Source organism: Somniosus microcephalus, unplaced genomic scaffold (genome assembly GCF_052327205.1).
Source record: "Somniosus microcephalus isolate GS21.2 unplaced genomic scaffold, FLI_Smic_1.0 unresolved_chr8, whole genome shotgun sequence".
NCBI classification, from domain to species: Eukaryota; Metazoa; Chordata; class Chondrichthyes; order Squaliformes; family Somniosidae; genus Somniosus; species Somniosus microcephalus.
In genome coordinates, this window is record NW_028225186.1 from 20,686,434 (window position 1) to 20,713,521 (window position 27,088).

The following is a 27,088-nucleotide window of genomic DNA, read 5'->3' on the forward strand; positions in this document are numbered from 1 at the left end:
TTTAACCCTCCATAAATGAGGAGACCAAAACTGTACGCTGTACTCCAGGAGTGGTTGCACCAATACCCTGTACAAAAGGATACAAAAGGCTGCCAAAAGTGGAGCATTTAATTTCGGGGATGCTCAAGAGGCCAGAATTGTTTGGTGGATCGCAGGGATCTTGGGGGGCTCTAGGGCTGGAAGATATTACAAAGATAGGGAGTGGAGAGGGCGTGGAAAGAGTTGAACACAAGTGTGAGAATGTTGAAATCGTGCCATTGCTTAACCGGGAGCCAATGCAGCTCAGCTGGCACAAGGGTGATGGGTGAACGGGACTTGGTGCGAGTTAGGAAAATGGCAGCAGAGTTTTGGTTGAACTCAAGTTTGCGTGGGTAGAACGTGGGAGGCCGGACAGGAGTGCATTGTAATAGCTAAATCTCGATGTATCAAAACCATGGATGGGGGTTTCAGCAGCATATCAACTGAGAAAGTGGCCGTGTCGTGCAATGTTGTGCAGGCGGAAAGAGGCGGTCTTAGTGATGGCGTGGATCTGTAGTGGAAGTTCATCTCAGTGAACCAAGGTTGCGAGCATTCTGGTTCAGCCTCAGACAATAGCCAGGGAGGGGGATGGTGTTGGATGCTTGGGAGCAGAGTTTGTGGCTGGGTTCGGTCTTCAAAGTATTTATTTGGAGGTCCGACAAGCAGCGTGATAATATAGAAACAATGTAGGGGTTAATCAGGGATATTGAAAAATAATATATCTAAACCTCCAGTGCAGTACTGAAGTTACTGCAGTGCTGTAAGAAATGCCAAATCTCATCTGGCACAGTGAGTAACGGGTCTATCTAATTGTTACCCTAGCGGAGGTGAATTTTAAAGATAATTATATTCATTCATTCACGGGATGTGGGCATCGATTGTAAGACCAACATTTTTGTCCATCACTAGTTGCCCTAGAGAAGCTGGTGGTGAGCTGCCTTCTTAAACCGCTGCAGTCCATCTGGTGAAGCTACTCCCAAAGTGATGTTAGGGAGGGAGATCAAGGATTTCGACCCACATCGATGAAGCATCAGCGATATATTTCAAAGTCAGGGTGGTGTGTGGCTTGGAAGGGAATATTGGAGGTGGTGGTGATCCCATGCGCCTGCTGCCCTTTTCCTTCTAGGCGGGAGTGTTTGCGGCTTTGGGTGGTGCTGCCGAAGAAGCCTTGGTGAGTTGGAGCAGTGCATCTTGTTGATAGTACACAATGCAGACACGGTGTGCCGGTGGTGGAAGGAGTGAATGTTTAAGGTGGTGGAAGGTGTTCCAATCAAATTGGCTGCTTTGTCCTGGATGGTGTCGAGCTTCTTGAGTGTTGCTTGAGCTGCACTCATCAAGGCAAGTGGAGAGTATTCAATCACACACCTGACTTCTGCTTTGTAGATGGTGGAAAGGCTTTGGAAAGTTAGGAGGTTAGACACTCGCAGCAAAATACCTAGCCTCTGACTTGTTCTTGAAGCCACATTATTTACGTGGTTGGTTCAGTAAAATTTCTCGTCAATGGTGATTCCCCAGGATCTGACTGGTTGGGGATTCGGCGATGGTTATCTGTTGAATGTCAAGGGGCGGTGGTTAGGCCTTCTCTTGTTGGAGATTGTCATTGCCTTGCACTTGTGTGGCGTGAATTTTACTTGCCACTTCTGAGCCCAACACTAAATGTGGACACATCTTGCTGCATGTGGGAACGGACTGCTTCATTATCTGAGGAGCTGCTAATGAAACTGAACAATAGCAATCATCAGCGAACAAATCCAGTGAAGTGCTTATGATGGAGAGAGGTCAGTGATGAAGTAGCTGAAGCTAGTTGAGCCTATGCCACTGCCCTGAGGAAGTCCTGCAGCGATGTCCTGGGCTGAAATTTTTCGGCTGCAAAAACACAACCATCTTCCTTTGTGCTATGTATGACTCCAGCCACTGTAGAGTTTCCCCCCTGATTCCCATTGACTTAAATTTTACTGGAGTTCCTTCATGTCACACTCGGTCAAATGCTGCGTTGATGTCAAGGGCAGTCACTCAAAGCACACCTCTGAAATTCAGTTCTTTTATCAATGTTTGTCCCAATGTTGCAGTAATTTGTAGATCCTAGTGGGTCTGGCAGAACCTAAACTGATCATCAGTGAGTAGGTTAGTGGTGAATACGTGTCACTTGAGAGCACTGTCGACAACAACCTCCATTACTTTTCTGATGATTGAAATCTATGGAGCATATTCCCTAGGGAGACGGTAGAAACAGTTAGTCTGATTAGTTCCAATGGAAATTCGATAGATTTCTTTCAGAATGTCATATTTTGCAATACAGTATAATGGTAATTTGAGACATGACCTGTGGAAAGTGTCGCAGGCTTGGTAATAACAAGTGACTGTGGGCCTTTAGTTCACAAAGTTCTCCACCACTGGGGGTTTCCTTTTGTTATATCTGGATCTGTTCTACACTAATTGAGAAAGATTGATTGCTGTGATTGGTCGACACCTCCATTATGGTTGTACCATGCGAGTAACAGGAGTGTAGAAGGTGAAGTAGATTGGCTTGGGCTTTTTTCCTTCCAGTAATTCGTATTCTCGTAAAGTAACTGATCTACTTGAGTTAGAGTGTCCTATCCGTGGCCTTTTTACAAATAAAAATGCAATTATAGTTAGGCAATGCACCAAAGAGGAAGCATTTCAAATTGACACGTTTTGAGCAATAGCCCAGAGATGAGATGGATTATTGAGCAAGACACAGAATGGGTTTAAGAACTAACCCTTTAAATTACTCAACTCATACCATTAATACAGAACTTTAGCTGCTGGCGTCCGGCATGTCAGTTATGAGGAGTAAAAGGATATTCAGTTCCCTGTATTTCGTGTCAGTTTAACTTAATCTGCCCGGGAAACCACCGCCGGATACTGAATAAAACTTCAAATTCGCTGCTCCATTGCTGTGTGTGAACTGAGACCTGAGTAATGCGCCATGTGATGCAACAATGTATTTCCCCCGGTGAGGAGGAGGAGGAGGTCCCTCCTGTAAACTTCACAAATGCTGCTGACTGGAGGTTCTCAGCCGGCCTCTGAACTTAAACCCCAACGAGAGGTATCCATCCCATCAAATCCTCCGCCCATGTGTAATCAGGTGAAGGGGTGAAAGAACAACAGGTAGTCTTCCTTGTCTGCTCTCTGGGCATACCCCGGTAATTGCACAGCTAATCTGTGATTTTCGAGCTGAAACACCAAGCGGGAAAGTTACCATAACGTAGAAATGGGGTATCTATGGGACAGATCACCTTTTTCCGCCTCACCCAATATTCACCTGCATTGGCTCGTTGTCCAACACGGTCCGCTTGGATTCCGCATCCGCCAGGGACGTATCTCTACTGCACACCATGCCACTTCGCGATTGTGAAGCATAATTTCAGTCATGGATGTCTTAAGTAAACCTGCTGTAAAAAGCATCCTTTTGTTTTACAGAACATGAAATCAGAAAGGGTAGGCGTCTGGATCGATTGTGCTCGCTGCTGTCCAGTTTCATTATCAGTCTCAGTGGTCCACTTTGTGTGTTTTTATCGGTCTCTGTCTCCTCTCTTGTTTCAATCTCCAGTATAGTGAGAGAGAGAGAGACATATATACACACGCATTTACACACAGGTAGACAGAGGGAGAGGGGTGAAAACACATAGATACACAGACTTGTACAGACAGGTACAGGGAGAGTGATAGAAATACACATAGGCACACAGACACACAGAGTGACGCCGGGAGAGAGATAGATACACACACATTTACACATAGACAGACAGAGAGAGAGGGGTGAAAACACATAGATGCACAGACATTTACAGACAGGAACAGGAAGAAAGAGCGAAACACACATAGGCACACAAACAGACACAGACAGAGAGAGAGAGAGAGAGATACCCAGATATTTACAGACAGACACATGGAAAGAGAGAAAAAACATACATAGACACACAGATATATACAGACAGACACGGAGAGAAACTGAAACACACATAGGCAGTCAGACTGCTACAGGGAGAGAGAGAGGAGACACTTGCATAGATACACAGACATATACAGACAGACAGACAGAGTGTCAGAGAGAGAGAGGGAACCAGAGACTGGGAGACACATAGGTACCGAAAATTACAGACAGAGAGAGTGTTTGTGAGAGAGAGAGAGGAGTAAGACACATAGATACACAACCATTTACAGACAGACAGACAGACAGAGAGAGAGGGGACGAGAGAGTGGGAGACACATAGGTACAGACATTTACAGACAGAGAGATAGAGTGTTTGTGAGAGAGAGAGGAGTAACACACATAGATACACAGACCTTTACAAACTGACAGAGAGAGAGATACAGAGAGATCGAAGGAGTGAGTGATAGACACATACAGACATTTACATAGAGAGAGTGTGTGAGAGAGAGCCTTAACATGGACTCATATAAGCACACACATTGCACACACAACTTGCTCTCTTTTGTCGCTTTCTAGCTGAGTTCCAGATTTCCTCCTCCAACCTGCGCTCGTGCATCGATGCAAATGGATCAAGGTGAGAGCACTGCATCAGTTTTTGTCAGAACAAGTTATTGGCGTCTCAGTACAAATCTACTTCTCCCATTACTTATATTGTTAACTTTGTTTAATAATGCAAAACTATATTTTAAAGGTGCCATCACGGTCATTAAACAAACTGACAGATACCGTGCAGAGATACACAGGAACAAAGGACCAGGAGTACCCCATTCAGCCCCTCCAGCCTGTTATATAGCAATTGGAGGAGGCCATTCTGCCCATCGAGCCTGTTATATAGGAATTTGAGGAGACCATTCAGCCCCAGAGCCTGCTGTGCCATTCAGTCAAATCATGACTGACCTGCACCCAGCTTAGTTCCATAGCGTTTCACACCCTTTCCTAATAAAAATCTATCAATCTCAGTATTGAAAGCTCCAATTGACCCGCAGCCTTTTAACAGAGAGAAGTCCAAATTTAACCGAGGCTTTTTGTGAAAATGTGCTTCCCATTTTTCCCCCTAAATGTCACGGCTCTAATTTTAAGATCATGTCCCCTCGTTCATTAATTGCCAATGAGAGGCAATCGTTTTTTCTATGTACCCATCGAAACTTTTAACATTTTGAGCACTCCGAATCAGATCGCCCCTCAATATTCTTCACACTAGGGAATGCATTCCTGAAGGGACCGAGGGCAATGTGTCCACGTTTAGTGATTTTCCAAAGTTAGGTGAGAAAGCAAGCTGTGGGGAGGATGCAAATAGTCTGCAAAGGGAAATAGGCAGCGTAAGTGAGTGAACAACAAGTTGGCAGATGGAGTATAATGTGGGGAAATGAGAGGTTATTGTCATTGGTAGGAAGAATAGAAAAGCAGAGCATTTCTTATATAGTGAGAAACTATTAGTTGTTGGTGTTCAGAGAGATTTAGGTGACCTGGCCCAAGGAATACAGAGAGCTAGCATGGAGGTACAGCAAGCAATTAGGAATTCAAATGGCATGTTGGCCTTTATTGCAAGGGGGTTGAAGTACAAGAGTAAGGACCACTTGCTACAATTGTACAGCGCTCTGGTGAGACCACACCTGGAGTACTGTGCACAGTTTTGTTCTCCTTATTTAAAGAAATATATATTTGCCTTAGAAATGGCGCAACAAAGAGTCACTTGATTGATTCCTGTGATGAGAAGTATCCTATGAGGAGAGATTGAGTAGATTGGGCCTATACTCTCTGGAGTTTAGAAGAATGAGAGGTGATCTATTTTAACCATATAAGATTCTGACTGGAGCTGATGGGGTAGATGCTGATGGATTGGCTCCCCTGATTGGAGAGCCTAGAACGAGTGGCCATAGTCTCAGGATAAGGAATCGGTCTTTTAAGACTGAGATGAGGAGGAATTTTTTCACTTAGAGTGTTGTGAATCTATTCAATCCTCTGCCCCAGAGAGCTGTGGATGCTCCGACGGTGAGTATATTCAAGCCTGAAATAGACAGATCTTTGGAAACTAGAGGAATCAAGGGATATGGGGATCAGACAGGAAGGTGGAGTTGTGGTCGAAGATCTGCTATGACCTTCTTGAATGGCGGAGCAGGCTCGAGGGGCAGTATGCCCTACCTTTGCTCATGATTCTTATGATCTTATGTTCTTACGTTCTTAAACCAAGTTTATTCAACCTTTCCTCATAATTTAACCCTGTAAGCATTGATACAATTCTAGTAAACCTGCCCTGCACCTGCTGTGAGGCCAATATATCCTTCTGAGGTGCGGTGCAGAAAACTGAACTGCGTACACTAAATGGAGTCTAACCAGAGCTTTAGATAACTGTAACATAACATCTGCCCCTTTGTAATCCACCCCCTTGATATAAAGGCCAACATTCTATTAATGTTTGTGATCATTTTTATACCAGTCTAGTAACTTTATATTATTTGTATTCTTGGACTCCCATATCTCTCTGCTCCTCCACAGTTCCTCGTTTATCACAATTTAGAAAATACTCTGATTTTTCTTTCTTGGAACCATTTGGATGACCTCCCAATTACTCAGATTAATCTTCAACTACCATGACTTTTATCACTCACATAATCTCCTTATGTCCCTTTGCAACTTGTGGCTCCCATCGGAACTATTTACTGTCCCTCCTAATTTAGTGTAATCTGCAATCTTGGATATACAAGGCTCTGTTCTTTTAGCAGAGTCATTAACACATGTGGTAAATAGTTGTGGCAGCAGAACAGATGCTTGTGGAGCACCATCAGTCACATTTCGCCAATTGGAGTACATCCCCTTTACTGCTCCCGGTCTCTGCCATCCCAAACTATTACCAGCACATGTCAGTAGGCTACCTCCAAATTCATGTTCTAATTTTTGCGCCAATAATCTTTCGTGTAAAACCTGAGCGAATGTCTTCTGGAGTTCCATATAAACAATATCCATCGACTTGCGTTTGTCTGCATTTTAATGACCTCCTCAAAAATTCAACTAGATTGGTCAGACATGATTTACTTTTAACAAATCCGTGTTGGCTCTTTCTGATCGGCTCATACATGAACAAAGTATTCAGTCTTAATAACAAATTTTTGTAGATGGTCCACTACTGACATTAAACTGACAGGCCTGTAGTTCCCTAGTATCCCTTCCAAACCCTTATTAAATAATAGAGTTAGATTAGCAAATCGCTAGACTAAAGGTCCAATTCCAGAATTCAGAAAGCTTTCTTTAATGGGAAAGGTATTCATCTGTTTGTCAAATAGTATAACCCTTAATAATTTGTGCCCGATTATCAATGTGTGCCGAGTGGAGAGTCACAGCCACTCCACAACGAAGTTATCTGTTCACTGACGTGTCTGACACCCACCCACGGGGAGATTGTTGCACACTGAGTGGTGTCCTGGGAGATATCTGCACACTGGTGTCAGTGGCGGCTCCTTTAGTGAACCTGTTTTAATAGTGTCTCCCTATCATTTTCCTTCAGTGGGAGATCTGTATGGTCATTCCATAAGAGAGAAATGTTTAGATTGCCTTCGTCTGGCTGATTTCTGCACAATTCCTTTTATCTCAGCCCTACCAAATTCTGTTCATGTTCCTTCAAACTCCTGGTCAGAGACCGCCCGGCTGCACACTCTCCAGGGTAGAAATTGGCCTTTGACTTTAATGCTTCCGCCGCCTGTTATTCCTGTTTAACTCAATGAAACTGAATATAATGGGTGGTAGATCCGAAGGCCCCCGCATTGCGCTATCGATCCAGACGAATTTCTACTCCTATGATGTGTCCCCATATCTGACTTGCGAGTAATTTCCAATAATGTGGCACTTCCAAGGAATGGCCCCGACTCCTATGATCAAACCTGGAATTACCCACTGCTGTTGATAGATCATCTTCCTTAACAACTACATGAGGAAGATGCCTTATAAACAACTGATACCAACTTCGGCAACGGGCCAAATATGGAATCATACAATCAAAGCATCGAACAGCACAGAAGGTGGCCATTCAGACCAGCGTGCCTGTGCCGGCTCTTTGGTAGAGCTGTCCAATTAGACCCACTCCCCTGCTCTTTCACCATTTTGAAACATACTATTGAACCCACTCCCCTGCTCTTTCACCATTTTGAAACATACTATTGAACCTGCTCCCCTGCTATTTCACGCAGTGCATTCCAGATCACAACAACTCATTATGTTCAAAACAATCTCTCCCCAACTCCCCTTTAGTTCTTTTTCAAAATATCTTAATTCTCTCTCCTTTGGTTAACGAAACTTCAGCAATTAGAGACAGTATCCCCCTAATTACTCTATCAAAACTGTTTACAAGTGATTTTAAATAGAAAATGTGTGCATGATCCATCATATCTCCCATCCCATACACTCCAATGAAATCCCTTCAATTATGTCCTAGAATTATTCACGTTACTCCCTTCCCCAGCCTTCCTTAACAATTTATTAGACAATTCTATCACCCTCTGTTTAAAATGTCGGGTCTGGTTCTCCATGTTAGTCTAACTTCCTAACTACACACCGGACTCCTGCTGAGTCCCCACCTGGGCAGTAAACTGTCAGAGCGAATCATCTGCCTCAGAGAACACATCCGATCTTCACTCTATTCAAATAACTGGCGGTAATTTTAACTTTTGGAGGGGCCATGTACAAGTGGAAGAAACATCAAGAGAGTGGAATCGACCTATTTAATATCTCTCCGTTTACTCAATTGCAAAATCTAACAATCTACCCCAGCGTAGGGTTACAAAAGCACCTTACATGGCATCGTAAACCGAGTGGTATCACAATGGCCGCCCATAACACGCTCCACCCTAATTTAATTTCTATTGAGTTCAATGGAATAGAATCTCGAAAGGGGCATTTTTCAGGGGCCAAAGCGACAATGCCCGTTGTGTGCTAGTACACAAGATAACGTTCATAGCACAAAACAAGCGGTATCATATCGGCGGTCCTTTGAAGGACACGTGCAAAATTCACTGGAACTGAACAAGGGGCAGTGGGCGGGGTGGCTAACACGCAGCTAATGTAATACTGCCCAGTCTGTGCTGTCCCCCAAGGCAGATTTCCATACCCAAGTGAATTATTTGTTAACATATCGTTAATAATTTCTACATCAACCTGAAGCTGAATGTTCCTTTTGGTTTTTAACAGAAGGCCACGTTCTCGGCTCCCCCGTCCATCCCGGGCTGCAGCCGATTATCCGGTCCCAACAAACGGTGCAAACTGGCAGCACCGCCGTGTGTCCATCATTTCAGAACATCACGGGCCCAGTGAATGTGGCCGTGCACATGGCCAGCAGCTGCAGCGGTGAGTACAGCTGATCATCACATCATAGAGCCAGTTTATTCTGCATGAACATTAATGCATTCCTTGTTCTCTGCGCTAACTTAAGGCATGTTTTAAAACAGCAGTATACCAAACGGGTAAAATCTCCTTTTAAACAGTAGACTAATATCGCAGAGTTCAATTTCCAGGCTCATAAATTCCGCAATTTTAACTGTTGTGACACCTGGAGCTTAAACACTGCAACTGCATAGGATTACACAGGGCATACGGCACAGTAACAGGCCATTCGGCCCAACCAGTCAATGCCGTCATTTATGCTCCACTCGAGCCTCCTCCCGTCTTTCCTCTTCTAAATCTATCAGCATAACCCTCTATTCCTTGCTCCGTCATACGCTTGCCCAGCCTCTCCTTAAGTGCATCTATACTATTCACTTCAAGCACTCCCTGTGGTCGCGATTTCTACATTCCCACCACTCTTTGGGTAAAGAAGTTTCTTCTGAATTCTCTGTTGGATTTCTAGGTGACTATCTTATATTGATGGCCTGTAGTTAGACTCTTACCCAGAGGTGGAAACAATCTCTCTGTATCCGTTCTATCAAAATCTTTCATAATTTAAAAACCTCTATTAGGTCACTCCTCAGTCTTCATTTCTTAGAGAAAAGAGATCCAGCCTGTTCATCCATTCCTGACATGTGTACCCTCGCGTTTCTGGTATCATCCTTGTAACTCTTCTCTGCACCCTCTCCAGTGACTCTATATCTTATTTATAATATCGCGACCAGAAATGTATGCAGTGTTTTCTAACCAAGGCTCAAAACAGGTTTATCATAACTTTGCTACTTTCCAATTCAATCCTCTAGAAACAAACACGAGTGTTTTGTTTGCTTTCTGGACTTGGAAATCTGTGTGGCAACTTTTAGTGTATTTGTGTATTTGTACTCCGAGATCTATTTGCTCTGCTACCCCACCTAGACGTGCACCCTCCAAGTGAAAAGTGACCTCCCTATTCTTCCTATCAAAATGTAATACCGCACATTTATCTGTGTTGAACTTCATTTGACAAGTATATGCCCATTCTGCAAGTTAATTAATGTCCTCCTGTAATTTGGTGCAGTCCTCCTCAGTATTGACACCCCCCCCCCACAATGTGTTGACAGTTGCAAATTTTGAAATTGTCTTTTTGATTCCTAAGTTTATATCGTTGATATAAATTGTGAACAACAGTGGTCCCAGCACTGATCCCTGTGGAACACCACTACTCACCTTCTACCACTGTGAATAGCTACACTTTGTCCATATTCTCTGCCCTCTCTCTTAAAGCCTGCTAGCTATCCATTCTGCTACTTGTCCCCTGACTCCACATTCCCTGACCTTGTTCATCAGTCTATTATGGATTGCCTTATCGAAGGCCTTTTGAAAATTTAGAGAAATTACATCTGCTGCATTAACATCTTCCACTCTCTCTGTTACCACTTCAAAAAATTTAATGAGGTTGGTCAAGCAAGACTTTCCCTTTTGAAATCCATGCCGACTATACCTTATTGCCTTTTTGCTTGCTAGCTGTTCTTATATTTTCTCCTTTCGTAGGGATTCCATTATTTTTGGTACCACCCCTGTTAATCTGGCTGATCTATAATTCACTTGGCATGTTCCATCACCCTTCTTGAATATAGGTATTACTTTAGCTATCCGACATTCCTCTGGCACGACACATTTTTCTAACGAATTATTAAATTTGATTAGTAATGTCTCTGCTATCTCTTCCATAGATGTTTTTAAAATGCATGGATGCAATCCATCCGGACCAGGGAGTTATCCTCTTTGAGTTTGGTTGGTTTATTTAATATATCCCCTCTTTTATTTTAAATGCACTTATCTCATTATTAATCTCATCATCCAATGTCATGTCCACCTCTTCTATCTCCTTGATAAATATTAAAGCAAAATAATCTATTTATCTCTACCTGTTGTATTATACTGTCTCTTCCTTAATTACACTATTCCCATCCCAAGCATTCTTATTTATTGATGTGCCTGTAAACTATTTTACTATTTTATTTACGTTGCTTGATAATTTAACTTCATATTCCTCTTTGCCTTCTTAATTGTTTGTTTAACTTTTCCTCCAACTTCTTCATATTCTCCCTTATAATGCACTTCCCTGCTGTCCATGCACTTAATGTTTGCCTCTTTCCTTACCCTCAATTCCTTTATGGCTTTATTCCTCCATGGAGTCTCATCATTGTTTAGATTGTTCATTCCTGTTAGCAGAATATATTGTACCTGCACTCCATTGAACACCATTTTAAATGTTTCCCATTGATGTTTTATATCATTGTTTGCCAAACTAATGCCCATTTGATTTTCCCAAGGTCTATTTTCAGGCGCTCAAAACCAGCTTTTATCCAATTTATTAACCTGGTTATCATCATAATTATGTCCTTCTCAATTATCATCTTAACGCATGTTATATTATAACACTGTTGCTTATATCTTCCCCTACATTTCGTAGCATCTTAGAAAGTTACAGCACGGAAGGAGGCCATTTCGGCCCATCATGTCCATGCCAGCCAACAAAAAGTTGGCCAGCCTAATCCCACTTCCAAGCTCTTGGTCCGTAGCCCTGCAGGTTAAAGCATCCCAAGTGCACATCCAAGTACTTTTAAAAAATCGTTAGTTTTCCTGCCTCTACCACCCTTTCAGGCAGTGAGTTCCAGATTCCGAAAACCTACTGAGTGAAGACATTGCCCCTCAGATCCCCTCTAAATCTTCCAGCAATAACTTTAAATCTGTGCCCCCTGGTTTTTCACCTCTCTGCTAAGGGAAATATGTCCTTTCTATCCACTTTACCTAGGACTCTCATAATTTTATACACCTCAATAAAGTCTCCCCTCAGCCTCTTTGGTTCCAAGGAAAAAAGACCCAGCCTATCCAACCTTTCCTCATAGCTAAGAATCTCTACTCTCGGCAACCTCCTTGTAAATCTCCTCTGCACCCTCTCTAGTGCAATCACATCTTTCCTGTAATGTGGTGACCAGAACTTCACGTAGTACTCTAGCTGAGGCCTAACTAGTGGTTAATACAGTTACTCCCCTGTTCTTGTATTCTATGCCAGGGCTAATAAAGGCAAGTATTCCGTTAGCCTTATTAACGAACTTATCCAGCTGGCCTGCTACCTTCGGGGATCTGTAGACTTGCACTCCACGGTCCCTTTCCTCCTCTACGCTACTCAGTGCCCTACCATTTAATGTGTATTCCCTTGCCTTATAACCCTCCCCAAATGCATTACCTCACACTGCTCTGGATTGAAATCCATTTGCCACTGTTCTGCCCAACTGCCCAACTTCCTGCAGTCTACAGCTTCCTTCTTCACACATCCAATTTTAGTATCATCTGCGAACCTCTTAATCATACCCCCTATATTCAAGTCTAGATTATTGATATATACCACAAAAAGCAAGGGATCTAGTACTGAGCCCTGTGGAACCCTACTGGAAACTGCCTTCCAGTCACAAAAACACCCAATTACTTCTCTCCTCTGCTCTAGTGCATTCCCCATTACCAGACCCAATAGTGAATCATCCCTTGTTTGGCATTTTAGATATTTGGTTTGACGGGAGTCCTGCACACGTTTTAGCAATTGCGTACCCTTGATTATACAACTACTTCTTCTGTCCAATTAATATTGGGTTAGTTGAAATACTCCATGATTATTATTCTATGTTTTTCCTAGACTGCAACTTCCCTCTTTAGATATTACAATGTATCTTTATAATCTCGAAAACATATTTGAAAAAACAAATCTATGAAGGTGGAAGTACAAGTTGATAAAACTTGTAAAAAGGCATACGGTATCTTTGGCTTTATTATTTGAGGCATAGTGTACAAAAGCAAGGTAGTTAGGTAATACCTTTATAAAGCACTAAAAAGAAAAATAAATACTTTCATTTATATTGCGTTTTCCACGACACCCGTATGTCCCAAAGTGCTTTACACCCAATTAAAAATGTTTGATGTGTTGTAATGTAGGAAACGCGGCAGCCTTCTTGCGCGCATCAACCTTGCACAAACAGCAATGTGATAATGACCAGATAATCTGTTTTAGTGATGTTGATTGCGGGATGAATATTTGTCCAGGACACCGGGGAAACCTTCCCTGCTCTTCTTCTCAATAGTGCTATGACACCTTTTACATTCACCTAAGAGGGCAGATTTGTTGCTTTAATGCCCCATTCGAAAGTCGGTACCTCCGACAGTGCAGCATTTCTTCAGTACTGCCTAGTTTTTTATGTGCAAGTCTCTGGAGTTGGGACTTTGAGCCCACAACCTTCTGACACAGAGGCGAGAGTTCTTACCACTCAGTCACAGCTGACACACGTTAGGCCTCAGCTAGAGTACAGTGTCCAGTTCTGGGCTCTACACTTTAGCCAGGCTAGTATGGCCTTGGAGAGTGTGCAGAAGAGTTTTACCAGAATTGTACCAGGGATGAGGGCTTTCAGTTACGGGGAGAGACTTGAAAAGCTGAAATTGCTTTCTTTACAGCAGCGAAGGTTAAGGGAGGATTTAATTGAGGTGTTCAAATTGATGAAAGGTTTTGAAGAAGTGAATAAGCAGGAACTGCAGAGTAGCAAAGAGATATGTGAGTCCAGTTATACAAATGATCATTAACCAGATAATACAGTTTTAAGATAATTGGCAAAAGATATGAGGAGAAATTGTTTTAAAGCAGCGAGTTGATGTGATCTGTATTTCTCTGTCTGAAAGGGCTGAGGAAGCAGATTCCATGGTAACATTCTAAAGGGAATTGGATAAAGACTTGAAGGGGAGAAATTTACAGGGATATGGGGAGAGTGCAGGGAAGGGGACAAATTGAAAAGCTCTCTCAAAGAACCAACACAGGCATGATGGGCTGAATGACCTCCATCTGCGATGTTTGATTATATGATTCTGTGACACAATTTCGCCTTTGGAATTTTCTCTTTTCCTACACAAGTCTGTTCAACTTCCGTTATTCGACATAAGAAGAAAAGGGGCAGTAAATGCTGTGAATCTGAGGTAAACGCCGAAAATATTAGCAATACAAAGTGACAACGCAAAAGTATGAGATCCCAGCAATTATTTCTCCAAGTCGATCAGATATAGCCTGCTCGCAGTCCTCTCACAGTGCTCACTCACCGTTTGGAGGATAATGTCTTCCGTTATTTTACCTGGTTATAATAGTGAAGCGATTTTGAGCATTAGGCGCTTGACATGACCCATAATGATGTCTAGGTTAAGGACTAACCCAAACCATTAACCCCTCTTTTCCCTGCTCAGTCTTTGATGTGCCTCCCGTATTTTTCCAGTATATTTCATCTCTATCTCCAACTTAGAAACCCTTTCCCCATGTGAGGAAGTCCAAATGTCCTGAACTAACCAAGTTGGCTTCCTCCGTAATCTCAGAAAAAAACAACAAAGATCGTCCGTGTAATGGCTCGCATTATTGCACCAAGTGCTCCTAATGGGCTTGTCCCTCGCCCTGCTCTGCACGTAATTCCCCTTCTCAGTTACCTTATTTACCTTCCCAGGTACACCTACACACTGCTTCATGGACTGATCCACTGTATCTCCTCCCTCAGATACTGTGTCAAATGGAACCCCAATATTTAAGAAAGGTGCGAGAGAAAACGGGAAACTACATAACAGTTACTGTGCTATCAGGAGTAGGGAAAATGCTACGACCTATTATTAAGGACGTGGTAACAGATCACTTAGAAAATCATAATAGGATTGGGCAGCGTCAACAGGGATTTATGAAAGGGAAATTGTGTTTGACAAATCTGTTACAGTGTTTTATAAGTGAAAGAATAGATAAGGGGGAACCAATGGATGTCGTGTATATGCATTTACAGAGGGCATTGGATAAGGTGCCACACAAGAGGTTATTAAACACAATTAGGTATCATGGGATTGTGGGTAATATAATAGGACAACACTCCAAAAAAGTACATCCTTGGCTGTAAAGCGCTTTGAGACGTATGGAGATCGTGAAAGGCGCTATATCAATGTAAGTATTCCTTTCTTTCATGGATTGAGGATTGGTTAACGGAGAGAAAGCAGAGAGTAGGAAAAAACCGGTCTTTTTCGGGTTGGCATGCCATAAATAGTGTGGTACCACAAGGATCAGTAGTTTGGCCTTCTACATCAATTATTTGGACAAGGGGACCAAATGTAATATATCTAAGTTTGCTGATGATAAAAAGCTGGGTGGGAATGAAAGTTGTGAGGTGGATGCAAGGAGGCTTCAAGGGGATATAGACAGGCTAATTTAATTGGCAAGAAAATGGCAAATGGAACATTATGTGAAGAAATGTGAAGTTATCCACTTTGGTAGGAAAAATAGAAAAGCTGAGTAAAATTTAAATGGTGTGAGATTGGGAAATGTTCGTGTTCAAAGGATCCTGGGTATCTTTGTACACGAATCACTGAAAGTTAACATGCTATAGAGAGAGTGCAACGAAGTTTCACCACACCGGTTCTTGAAATGGGGTGATAGTCTTATGAGGACAGGTTCAGTAGACTAGGCCTATATTCTCCAGAGTTTAGAAGAATGAGAGGTGGTCTCATTGAAACATGCAAAATTCTTACAGGGCTTGACAGGGAAGATGCACGTACAATGTTTCCCCTGGCTGGCGATCTCGAGCCAGGGGTTAGCTCAGAATAAGTGGTCGGCCATTTAGGACTGAGATGAGCAGAAATTCTTTCACTCAGAGGGTGGTGAATCTTTGGATTTCTCTACCCCAGAGGGCTGTGGAGGCTCAGTAGTTGATTCTGTTCTGTCCTACTAATGTAATCAAGGGATATGGGGATAGCTCAGGAAAGTGGAGATGAGGTTGAAGATCAGCCATGAACTTAGTCAATGGCGGAGCAGGCTCAAAGGGCCACATCGCCTACTCCTGCTCCGATTTCTTATGTTCTTAAGTGAAAGCACAAAAGCAGAATATTCTTTGAATGCTGAGAGACTGGGAAATGTTTGCTTCAAAGGGTCATTTGTGCCCTTGTACATGGATCACATAAAGTTATCATGTATGAATAGCAAGCAATTAGGAATGCAAAGGATATGTTAGCGTTTGTTACAAACGTGTTAGAGTACAAGAGTATAGAAGTGTTACAACAATTATACAGGGAATTGGTGAGACCACACCTGGAGTGCTGCGTGCGGCTCTGGTCTCTACACCTAGGGAAATAAATATTTGCCTTAAAGGGAATACAGCGAAGGTTAATGAGACTGGCTCCTGGGATGAGGGGATTGCGCTATGTTCAGAGATTGAGTAGACTAGGCCTATATTCCTCCGAGATTAGAAGAATGAGAACTGATCTAATAGATATATAAAAAATTCTGAAGGGGCTTGACAGGATCAATGCTGTGAAAATGTTTCCCCTGACTGGGGAATCTAGAACATGCTGCCTTAGTCGCAGAATAAGAGGTAAGCCATTTAGGACTGAGATGAGGAGAAATTCCTTCATTCAAAGGGTGGTGAATCTTTGGAATTCGCTACCCCAGATAGCTGTGGATACTCAGTTGTTGATTATATTCAAGGCAGAGGTAGATCATTTTCTGGGACCAAAGGGAATTATGGGATCTGGAGATAGTGCAGGAAGGTAGAGTTGAGGTAGGAGATCTGCCATGATCTTGGTGAATGGCGGAGAACGCTCGAAAGTTCAAAGTGGCTACTCCTGCTCCTATTGCGTATGTTCTTATGCAATTGTTGAACTCCATATTAAGTCCAGAAGGCTGTAAAGTGCCTAATCGAAAGATGAGGTGCTGTTCCTCGAGCATACGTTGAGCTTCATTAGAAGAGTATAGGAGGACAGAGAGGTCAGAATGGGAGTGAAGCGGAAAATTAAAATGATGGCTCAAGGTCACGCTTGCGCACTGAATGGAGTCCAGTCAGCCCACAAGCATGAACCAGAGCTTCCAGTTCTGCTGAAAGTTCATCGATCTGAAAAGTTAACACAGGTTCTCTCTCCTGCTGACTGATCTGCTGCGTGTTTCCAGTATTTTATATTTTATTTCAGGTTTCTTGCATCCACAGTATTTTGCTCAAGTGTTTGATAGATGGCAACACTGAATTCTACTTACTGCCATTATCAGCTTAACCACGTACACCCTTCTGTATCTGATTTCGTCCCTCCCCAATACTTGAGCCGCCTACTACTTTGGTATCAATTTATAATTTTATAATTTGGTTTCCATATCGTCCCCAAGTCATTAATCACTTTTAAAATCGCATGGGATCCAACATCTCCTCAAAGTTTACCTTCCAGCATTCTCCTTATTCCCCATCAATTTTCTCACGTCACTTGTTTTCCAAGCGATATTACAACCTATTTTACTGATATAAATTTCATTCTGACTTACACTATCCGGGTGCCTGTGTCTGCCTGCCACAAAGAGTGTGAGTAAATGATGCTGGTGCACATCTCTTGGCTGCAGAGATATCTCATCACCCTCAGAATTATGTGGCGAGAACACGCTCTGCAAATTCTCATCCCTCTTATCCTGGTTGCTCTCTCCAACCCTAATTTTAGAATTGTCTGCCAGATACAACCGGGGCCCAGATACAAAGTGCTGGATTTGACCAACCTCGGAGTGTCGGTGGTGGGCGACGTTGTTGAATGTTCCTGGCCCAACTTCCAGCTCCAGCCCGCTGTGCAGAATAAATTTAACGTGATTGGGTTTGTTAAGGATTCCTGGCCAATTAAAGAAGCGGTTCTGATGACGTTATTCGATTACTCGTCATTAGCCGCTTTCCTCAATGAGATCATGCACAAATTAATTTTGGCATTTGTGCTGCTGGTGCTCCACAGCATTGAGGTGCTGCAATCACTGACAAGCACTGCACAGTAGTGCCCGGATGCAAACAGCCTTTCCCATGACGCCCTCCCTATATTTATGGAGGGAGTCACAGCACGCAGGGAGGCTCTCTTCCTTTCCAGTGAGCGAAAGAGACATCCCCAGGAGATGAACGGAGCCTTTTTTCACATTGCAAAAGGGGATTTAAGCAGGGATGTTGGAAGGAGGACCAGAATGAAGAGGTGCAAATCTTTCAATGATCTCAGTAGATCACAAAACGCTACTGCAAAGCCACACTCAACCGAATCCTGCTGTGTCACCCATCACATCACCATCACTCTGCCTTTCCTAACCTACTCCTACACATCCTTATTCAAACCAAATTACGTTGCACATCCACCCATCCTTCTCTATCTACATTATCACTTCCCCATCTAACTATTCACCACTCACACTCACCCTCAGCCTAGTTCAGTCATACCAACAAACATCACACAAGCGTAGCCACGTAGATGTTTTAGCCAATGTTCATGTGACTTTTCTGCTAATGTGCTCTCAAACAGATTGGTGTGGCCCTTTGGAAGCGGCTTAGTGGATTGCAGTGAATTGTGAGACATAATAGTTCCCCCCGCAATGGTCATGAGTGTGAACTGAATGGTTTGGGCATTGTAGGGATGCTTTGTTGTATTGTTGTGGGGTGGTGCCAACCTGGCGCCTCATGTGGCAGCCAGGTTGTACAGCAGCAAGTGAAGTAAATCTGCCCATGGCAAGGCCAGTAGTATTTTGTCAGCGTTGACAGATGCAACATCTGTGAAATGCGCCTGGTGGAGGTTTGACAGCTGTGCATGTTCCGTCGTCGACTATATTTAACTCTGTGTGTGAAAAAATGTTTGAACAGTAGGGGAATCAAGGTATGGCGATAGGGCGGGAGGTTGAATTAAAGGTTCAACCATGATTTTATTGAGTGGCGGAGCAAGCTCAATCAGCCAAATGGCCTACTCCTGTTCCTAATCCTTACATTCGTATGGACTTAAGTTGTTGTTGTTCTGTCATATGATATACCAGTAGGGTGCAATGTCGTACAACATATGCTCCAGTCTCACTGGAATGTTTTGTTTCTGTGGAAGATAAAGCAAGTGTGCACAGTTATAAACATCGCACCTGAACAGATTGATAACAGCTCAAATGTAGAAATGTTATCTCCATACCAAATATATTTCTTACACAAACGCTTTGCTGCTTCTTAAATTGCATTAACCTGATACCTGCTGTTCACTTAACATTCCCCTGCAGAATGCTAATGCCCTAATTTAAATCCTGTGATAGCCTCGACCACCTAGAATATCTTAACATATTACAAATGTACAGATTAACTTCTGTAATGTTAGGCTATTTTTCCTGTTACACATTATCCTACAATCTGCATACACGATACAGGTATCTCGATAGATCATCGTTCTTCTTTAATTACATCCAATAATAAGATGTTTCACCCATGTCTTTCCCAAACAGAAAATCCACAAAGACTGAGGGAAGACTGTTCCTTCGTGGACATCGCAAAGCTGGTTGATAATCACAGGAAGCTGCTGAAGAAAAAAGTTGAGTATATAATCGAATACACAAGCAAACCTGGAGAAAAGGTCCTTTTAACCGAGAAATTCACCAAGCTCTGGGTAACAGACGGTGATAGCAATATGGTTCCCCACGGACACGAGGTGATGGATATTGAAGCCTTGTCCAGACAGGAATCGCCTGACGCCCCTTCCATCGACTACAGTGAAATATTCAGCTGTTCTAATGGTCTATCCAAGCCGCCTAGGACCGTCTTAACCAAGGGATTAGCCGGAATTGGGAAAACCATCTGTGTGCACAAGTTTGTTCACGACTGGGCTACCGGCTCGGCATCCTCGGACTTTGACTTCCTCTTCCTGTTTCCGTTTCGGGAACTCAACCTGCTGCCTGAAAGCAAGCTCAGCATCAGCCAGCTTGTCCAGCGGTATTACCCACACATCAAGGAGGCGCTGCTCCTCTTAAAGAACCCCCGCATCAAGTGTCTCTTCATCTTCGATGGGTTGGATGAGAGTCGCCTCCACTTGGATTTCAGAAAGAGCCCGGAATACGGCGACATGGAGCAAACGATGCGACTCCAGTATCTCCTGGTCAACCTATTCAGAGGAAACCTGCTTCCCTCTGCCTCGGTCTGGGTCACTTCCCGCCCTGGAGCCGCCACCCAAATCCCAGCCCCCTACATCGACAGGATGACAGAAATCCAAGGCTTCAGAGATCGGGAAAAAGAGGAATACTTTCAGAAGAAATGCAAAGGGATAGCAGAAGAGGTTCTGTCTCATGTGAAGAAACAACCCAGCCTGTTCACCATGTGCTATGTCCCAGCCTTCTGCTGGATCCTCGCCACTGTCCTGGAACACGCCCTCAAATCCTCCAGTGAGACGGATTTCAGCCAGAAAGCCCCACAAACCATCACGGAAGTCTACAGCAGCTTCTTGATTGTGATGATCACCTATCACCATGAGAAGCAGGGCTACGGGGTTAGCAACAGGGAGAAGATTAGCGATCTGCTGCGATCCAAGCGGCCGGCTATCCTCAGTCTGGGGAGACTAGCCTTCCACTGCCTGAAGAATCAGAAGGTGGTCTTCTACCAAAACGACCTGGAGTGCTTTGAGGTGGACTTGTCTCTGATGTGTGACGGGTTTTGCAAGGAGATCCTTTTAAAGGAGGAGCCCATCTTTCAGAGCAAGGCTTACACCTTCTTACACCTGACGGTGCAGGAATATTTCGCTGCCTTGTACATCTTCCTTGTACACCACACTGACCGGCGACCAAATCCGCTGGCCACCGGGCTGATGGACAAGGTGCTCAGGCACTTCTCTCGCCCCACCTATACGGACGTTTGCAGGAGCGCGTGTAAGGAAGCGGCCTGGAGCCAGAGCGGGCACTTGGACCTGTTCCTGCGCTTTCTGTGCGGCCTCTCGACAGCAAAGAACCTGCAGCTATTGCGGGGTCTGACGGCCGAGAGCGATGGCAGCGGGGAAGACGCCACACGGACGGCGGCCTACATCAAGAGATCCTTACACAGGACCATTGACCCGGAACGGTGCCTCAACCTCCTCCATTGCTTAAACGAGCTGAACGACGGCTGTATCGCTGACAAGCTGAAGGAGGCTCTGAGGGAAGGAGCTTTGTCCACTCGAGACCTGCAACCCGCCGAATATTCAGCCATCGCCTTTGTGCTGCAAACATCAGCCTGTGACATGGAGGAGTTCGATATCACAGAGTACAACCTTTCCGGGGATCTGCTGTGGAGGCTGCTCCCTATCGCTAAACTATTCAGAACAATAAAGTACGGTAATTCCCAAAGCACACCACTGAATGTTTCTGGGGACACCTCTGTGGACAGTTACATATTGTAACCGGCACAGGTTTAGCTGCACTGGACCATATCAATCTGGCCTAGTTATGGTAATATGGGGACACAGGGCTTTTCACATCTTCTTAAGCATCTTCTATCTGGGAAAGAGATGGTCGAGATGTTATATGATTGCTGTGTTTAGGATTCGGAAGGGAATATGTGATATCGACCATGACAAGCAGTATCAACATCCAGGACATTAGAATCAGAGGACACTGCCTGTGCTTGAAGTGGGGGCAATTCAAAACTAAACTGTGGAAACATTATTTCAGTGAGCGAGCGGTCAATCTATGGAGCAGGCTCCCCAGTGTGACGGTGGCATCGGATAGTATTGATTCATTCAAGTGGAAATTAGAGAGATTCCTTTCAGTTAATAACATTTGGGTTCACAGTGTATGAGTGATTTGAGACATGAGTGTGGTAAGAATAAAATGCTTGGGACGTACAGGTGAATTTGGACCTATGATTTCCAAAGCCAAGAGTTTCCTTGCCTCATGTCTTAAATGGAATTACCCCGGGCTACAGAGCAGAAACAGGCTATTCGGCCTGGTCTGTGCTGGAGTTTAGGAGCCACAAGAGCCTCTTCCTCTCACCATATCAGCATGTCCTTCTACTCCTTTTTCCCTCATGTGATTATCTAGCTTCCCTTAAATGCATCTATTCGATTCAACTATTCCTTGTGGTCGCGTGTTCCACATTCTAACCAATTTCTCGGTAAATACATTTCTCCTGAATTCCCTAGTGGATTTATTAGAGACTATCTTATATTTGTGACATCAAGTTCTGGTCTCCTCCAAATGTGGATGCATTTTGACTTCATATCAAAAACTTGCATAATCGTAAATAATTCTATCAGGTCACCACTCAGTCTTCTCTTTTCCAGAGAAAGGGGTACCAGCCTGCTCCATCTTTGGTCCTCAGTTCCCTCTCAGTTTTGGTATCATCATTGTGAATCTGTTTTAACCATCTCCAGTGTCACTATATCCTGTATATCATTTGGAGATCATAACTGTAGCCACTACTCTAATTTTGGTCTAACAAAGATCGTGTACAAATTTAACATAACTTCTATGATTTTCAATACTTACCCTCTACAAATGAACCACTTGCTATTTTATGGCCTTATTAACCTGCATCGCTGCTTTTGCTGATTTGCATATCTGCAGCCCTAGATCGCTTTGGTCCTCAATCCCATTTTGACTCTTATTATCCAAGCAGAAAGTGGCTTCGTTATTCGTCCTATCAAAATGTAACAACTCACACTTATCTATATTGAAATTCATTTTCCAATTACACGCCCATTCTCTAAGATTATTAATGTCTTCTTGTGTTTTGTTCCATTTCACTCAGTATTGCTACACAGCACAACTTGGTGAGGTCTGCAAATTTTGAAATTATACTTCTGATTCTGGAGTCCAAATGGTGAACAACAGTGATCCCAGCACCGTTGCCAGTGGAATACCACTTCCCACCTTCTGCCTTTCTTAGTAGATACACTTAAGCACAATTCATTGGTTTATGTTTTGTAGCCAAATTGCTATTGTCCACTGATCCCACATGCTCTACCCTTACTCTTGAGTCTACAATGCGTTACTTTATCGAAGGCATTTTGAAAATCACAATATATTACATCTATTACATTACACTTGTCTACTATTTCTGTTACTTCTGCAAATAATTCAGTAAACTTGATCACGCATGACATTCACTTTAGATTCCGTGCTGACTATTCTTTATTATATTTTCAGTTACTAGATGTTTTTGCATTATATCCTTGTGTAAAGATTCCATTATCTTTCCTACCAACAACCTTAAGCTAACCGGTCTCTAGCTCCCTGGACTTGTGCCATCGCATCTTTTCAATATTGGAATAGAATTAGCTGTCTACTAGTTCTCTTTCACTTTTACATTCAGTTATATAAATATATATATATATGCAATAGTGCCTCTGCTATCTCTTCCCTATCTTATGTTAATATGCAAGAATGTGGCCCAGGGATATAATCCTCGCTGAATTTGATTGGTTTATATTATCTCCACCTTTCTATCTTAAATGTCCTGATATTTGTTTTGATCCCGTCTTCTAACGCCATGTCCATGCTGTTAGCATCCACAGTGAATATGGAGGCAAAGTAATTATTCAATATTTTTTCCATTTTGTAAGGACATTAGAAATAGGAGCAGGAGTCAGCGATTCTTTCCACTGAGCCTGCTCTGTCTTTCAATATGATCATGGCTGATCTTCTATGTAAACTCGACCTCCCCTCACGTTTCAGTGTTGAACTTTTCTCTTTGCTCTTCCATAGTGTTTCATTACTGGCTTTGAACAGGTGGGAGCAGCATTTTACCAGCTGATACAGAGTTAAAAAGCTAATTACAATCAGACTGTCTCAACCGGGCTCCCAGGGGATATGGACCCCACAACCCATGCATTAAAGGGGACTTGAGAGCCTGCACAATACCGGCACTTGGGCTTTGGAGCGCTATAGGTTTGGAGTGGATATGCATGAACTGCATCATTTGTGTACTGGAGGCATTTCCTCTGATTTAGCTTTGAAGGAAATTCCCTGCGGTCCTTTGTGATAATTTTAACTGTGGGCGATATTGAATGGACTGCCCATTGTGAACTGCGCCCAAATTTCCCCATTGACTACAGAGCAATGGAACATCGAGCTTTGTGTATAACGGGCGGCCAATTCAATCTCGCCTGTTTTATACACAGTTAAAATTACTCTCCATTTTAGCCAAATTATAAACATAAACGAAAGATTTCATTTGATTCTTTTCCTGAAATCCCAAGTTATTGCAAAATGCTGATTTGTGGATTTTGCTGGTAATTACAATCCGATGAAATCTGTGGGTGAATTTCGATTGGGCATCAGCACAAAGTAGGCGCTGTGCATTGTCGGCCCGATTTCCACTGTCACAGAAACACTATTCTTGGGGTTCACAGATCACAGAATCACAGAAACCCCACAGTGCAGATAAAGGCCATTTCGGCCCATCGAGCCTGCACCGACACATATCCCACCCGATCCCCGTAACCCCTACACCAACACATATCCCACCCTATCCCTGTAACCCCACGTATTTAATCCCCCTAACACTAAGGGTCAATTTATCATAGCCAATCATCCTAACCCGCACATCTTTGGACTGTGGGAGGAAACCGGAGCACCCGGAGCAAACCCACGCAAACACGGGGAGGATGTGCAAACTCCACACAGACAGTCACCTGAGGCCGGATTCGAACCCGGGTCACGGGTTAAATAAATCAACATGTTCGCTGCGTGCTGCCAATTTACTGCCTTGTTTATTTCTGGTTAACTCTTAAGTTTACTACAAGAGAATCTTGCTGAAAAAAAGCAAATGCGCCAAGTGTTCTCTCAGTGCCCGGCAGTTTGCAACATTTCTTCCATATTGGAAAACTGGCCGAATGATGGGAAAGAATTTATCTTCTTGTTCGTTGCAGTGCACGTGTTCAGCAGCTTTTCCCTGATTGGTAGCTTAAAGCGGGCCCGGAAATGGTGTAAAACCCTCCCTCTCCCCCTGTCTCAAAGCTAAACATAACTGTCCAGAAACACAAGGTTAATCCAAACATTCCTGCAGGTAAATCAGGCTTGTTTTTAAATGCCGATCCTCTGATAATTGTATTCAAGCTCAATAGTCTCCTTTCTTTATTTTAATGGAAGTATTAACCAGCTAAAACTAAAGATGAAAGTATTTATTAATGCCATGTCTAAGGAACACCCAAACCAAAGCTATTAGTTTAGGCGTGGTCAATCAAGGAGTGGAATTTCAATGGTTAAAATTTTATTATTAGTATTTTTTTTATTAATTGGGTTATTACTGTGATTAACAGCCACGAATATTGAACGTTCTTTTCTCTAACACCAGATTAGTGCGGAAAGACATAACGGACCATCTAGTGAGGTTTCTCGGTGCCCTCCTTATTTTATCCAGAAGTCAAGTGCAGGAGCTCCGGTAAGATGATGAAATCCTTTAGCAATTGTTAAGCTGTGAGATTATCCAGTGTCTTTCAAAGTAGGCGTCAAAGTGTTTTTTTTCCATAACTGTACAGAACAGTGGGTCAGCTTTCGAACCAAAGTTAATCCCTGAGCTTAAAGTGATTGGGGTTTAGGTCACTGAAACTTTATAAAGTAATGTCAGTAGGGAGAGATTGACATCTACTGGAATTCAGAACACAGAGAGCGGCGGGGGGGCTGGGAGGGGCCGGGCAATTATGATGGGACCATCGGGGGCCACAGAGATTCAGGTCCTGAATTATAAAATCTACCGAGCAAAATACAGACCGATATTGCCCAACTGGGCCCCACACCGTAGCGATTAACACCACTTGCCTCAGTTAAACAAAGATAAGGAAAAGCTTGGCCTAAGTAAATGATTAATGAGCTCTGTCTTTGTGCTTGGTTATTGATGCATTTTCAGGAGATGAACCTGAGCAGATTAGTAGGCTAAAGCACCAGTATACTTCCCACTGTATGCATGTACAATACCACCTTACTTATTCAAGAACTGGCTGTGCAGAAGATTCTGGCACCGAATGTGAAGATTCCCAGCCGAGGATCAAGAGTATCCCTCCAGGACTCTTTGAACAGCCCAACTATAGAGTCACCGGTTAACAGAGTTCTGAGAGCAGGCTAAACTACAGCAGTGACTGGAGAGGCCTGGGTATAGGGTCCTTAGACATAATAGCCTTGGATTGACTGGCCATAGATATCAGAGTTCTGGATAAAGGGGACATAGATATATGAGGCCCTGCGTATTGGGGCCATAGATATGAGCGATCTGGATATAGGGACCATAGATATAAGAGCCCTGGATATAGATCCATAGAGATACGAGCTCTGGATATAGGGAACATAGACATAAGATCCCTGGATCCATAAACCACAGATTTCAGAGCCCTGGATATAGCGGCCATAGAGATAAGGACCCTGGATATAGGGGCCACAGATATAAGAGCTCTGGGTACAGTGGCAACAGATATAAGAGAGGTGGATAAAGGGGCCATTGATATTAAAGCTCTGGGTACCAGGGCCACAGATATAAGAGCTCTGGATACCGGGAACGCAGATATAAGATCTCTGTATACAGCGGCCATAGAAATAGGAGAGGTGGATAAAGGGGGCATTGATATGAGAGCCATGGATACAGTGGACAGATAATTAAGAGCACATGATAGAGTTACCATGGAAAAAAGCCCTGGATATAGGGGGCATAGATATAAGGGCATGGCATATACAGATCACAGATATAAGAGCTCTGGATATAGGGGCCATAGATATAAGAGCCCAGTATAAAGGGCCACAGATGTAAGATCCCTGGACATAGGGGCCGTGGATATGAGAGCCATGGATATAGGGAATATTGATATAAGAGCCCTGGGTATAGGGGCCACAGATATTAGAGCCCTGGTTTTAGGGACCATGGATATAAGAGCCCTGGATATATGGTCCATGGATATAAGTGCCATGGATATAGGGCCATAGATGTAAGAGCCCTGGATATAGGA

The 27,088-nt window shown here is 43.3% G+C and overlaps 1 protein-coding gene across 1 annotated transcript in view; it reads left to right on the forward strand.

Moving 5' to 3' along the window:
- The first annotated feature begins 4,534 nt into the window (after window positions 1–4,534).
- LOC147085663 (NACHT, LRR and PYD domains-containing protein 3-like) overlaps window positions 4,535–27,088 on the forward strand; it is a 94,993-nt gene continuing 72,439 nt past the window's right edge. The window contains exons 1-4 of the mRNA XM_085979153.1: window positions 4,535–4,550; window positions 9,155–9,310; window positions 19,638–21,483; window positions 25,450–25,536. Coding sequence (XP_085835279.1) covers window positions 4,535–4,550; window positions 9,155–9,310; window positions 19,638–21,483; window positions 25,450–25,536 — 2,105 coding nt within the window. The remainder of the gene's footprint in view (window positions 4,551–9,154; window positions 9,311–19,637; window positions 21,484–25,449; window positions 25,537–27,088) is intronic.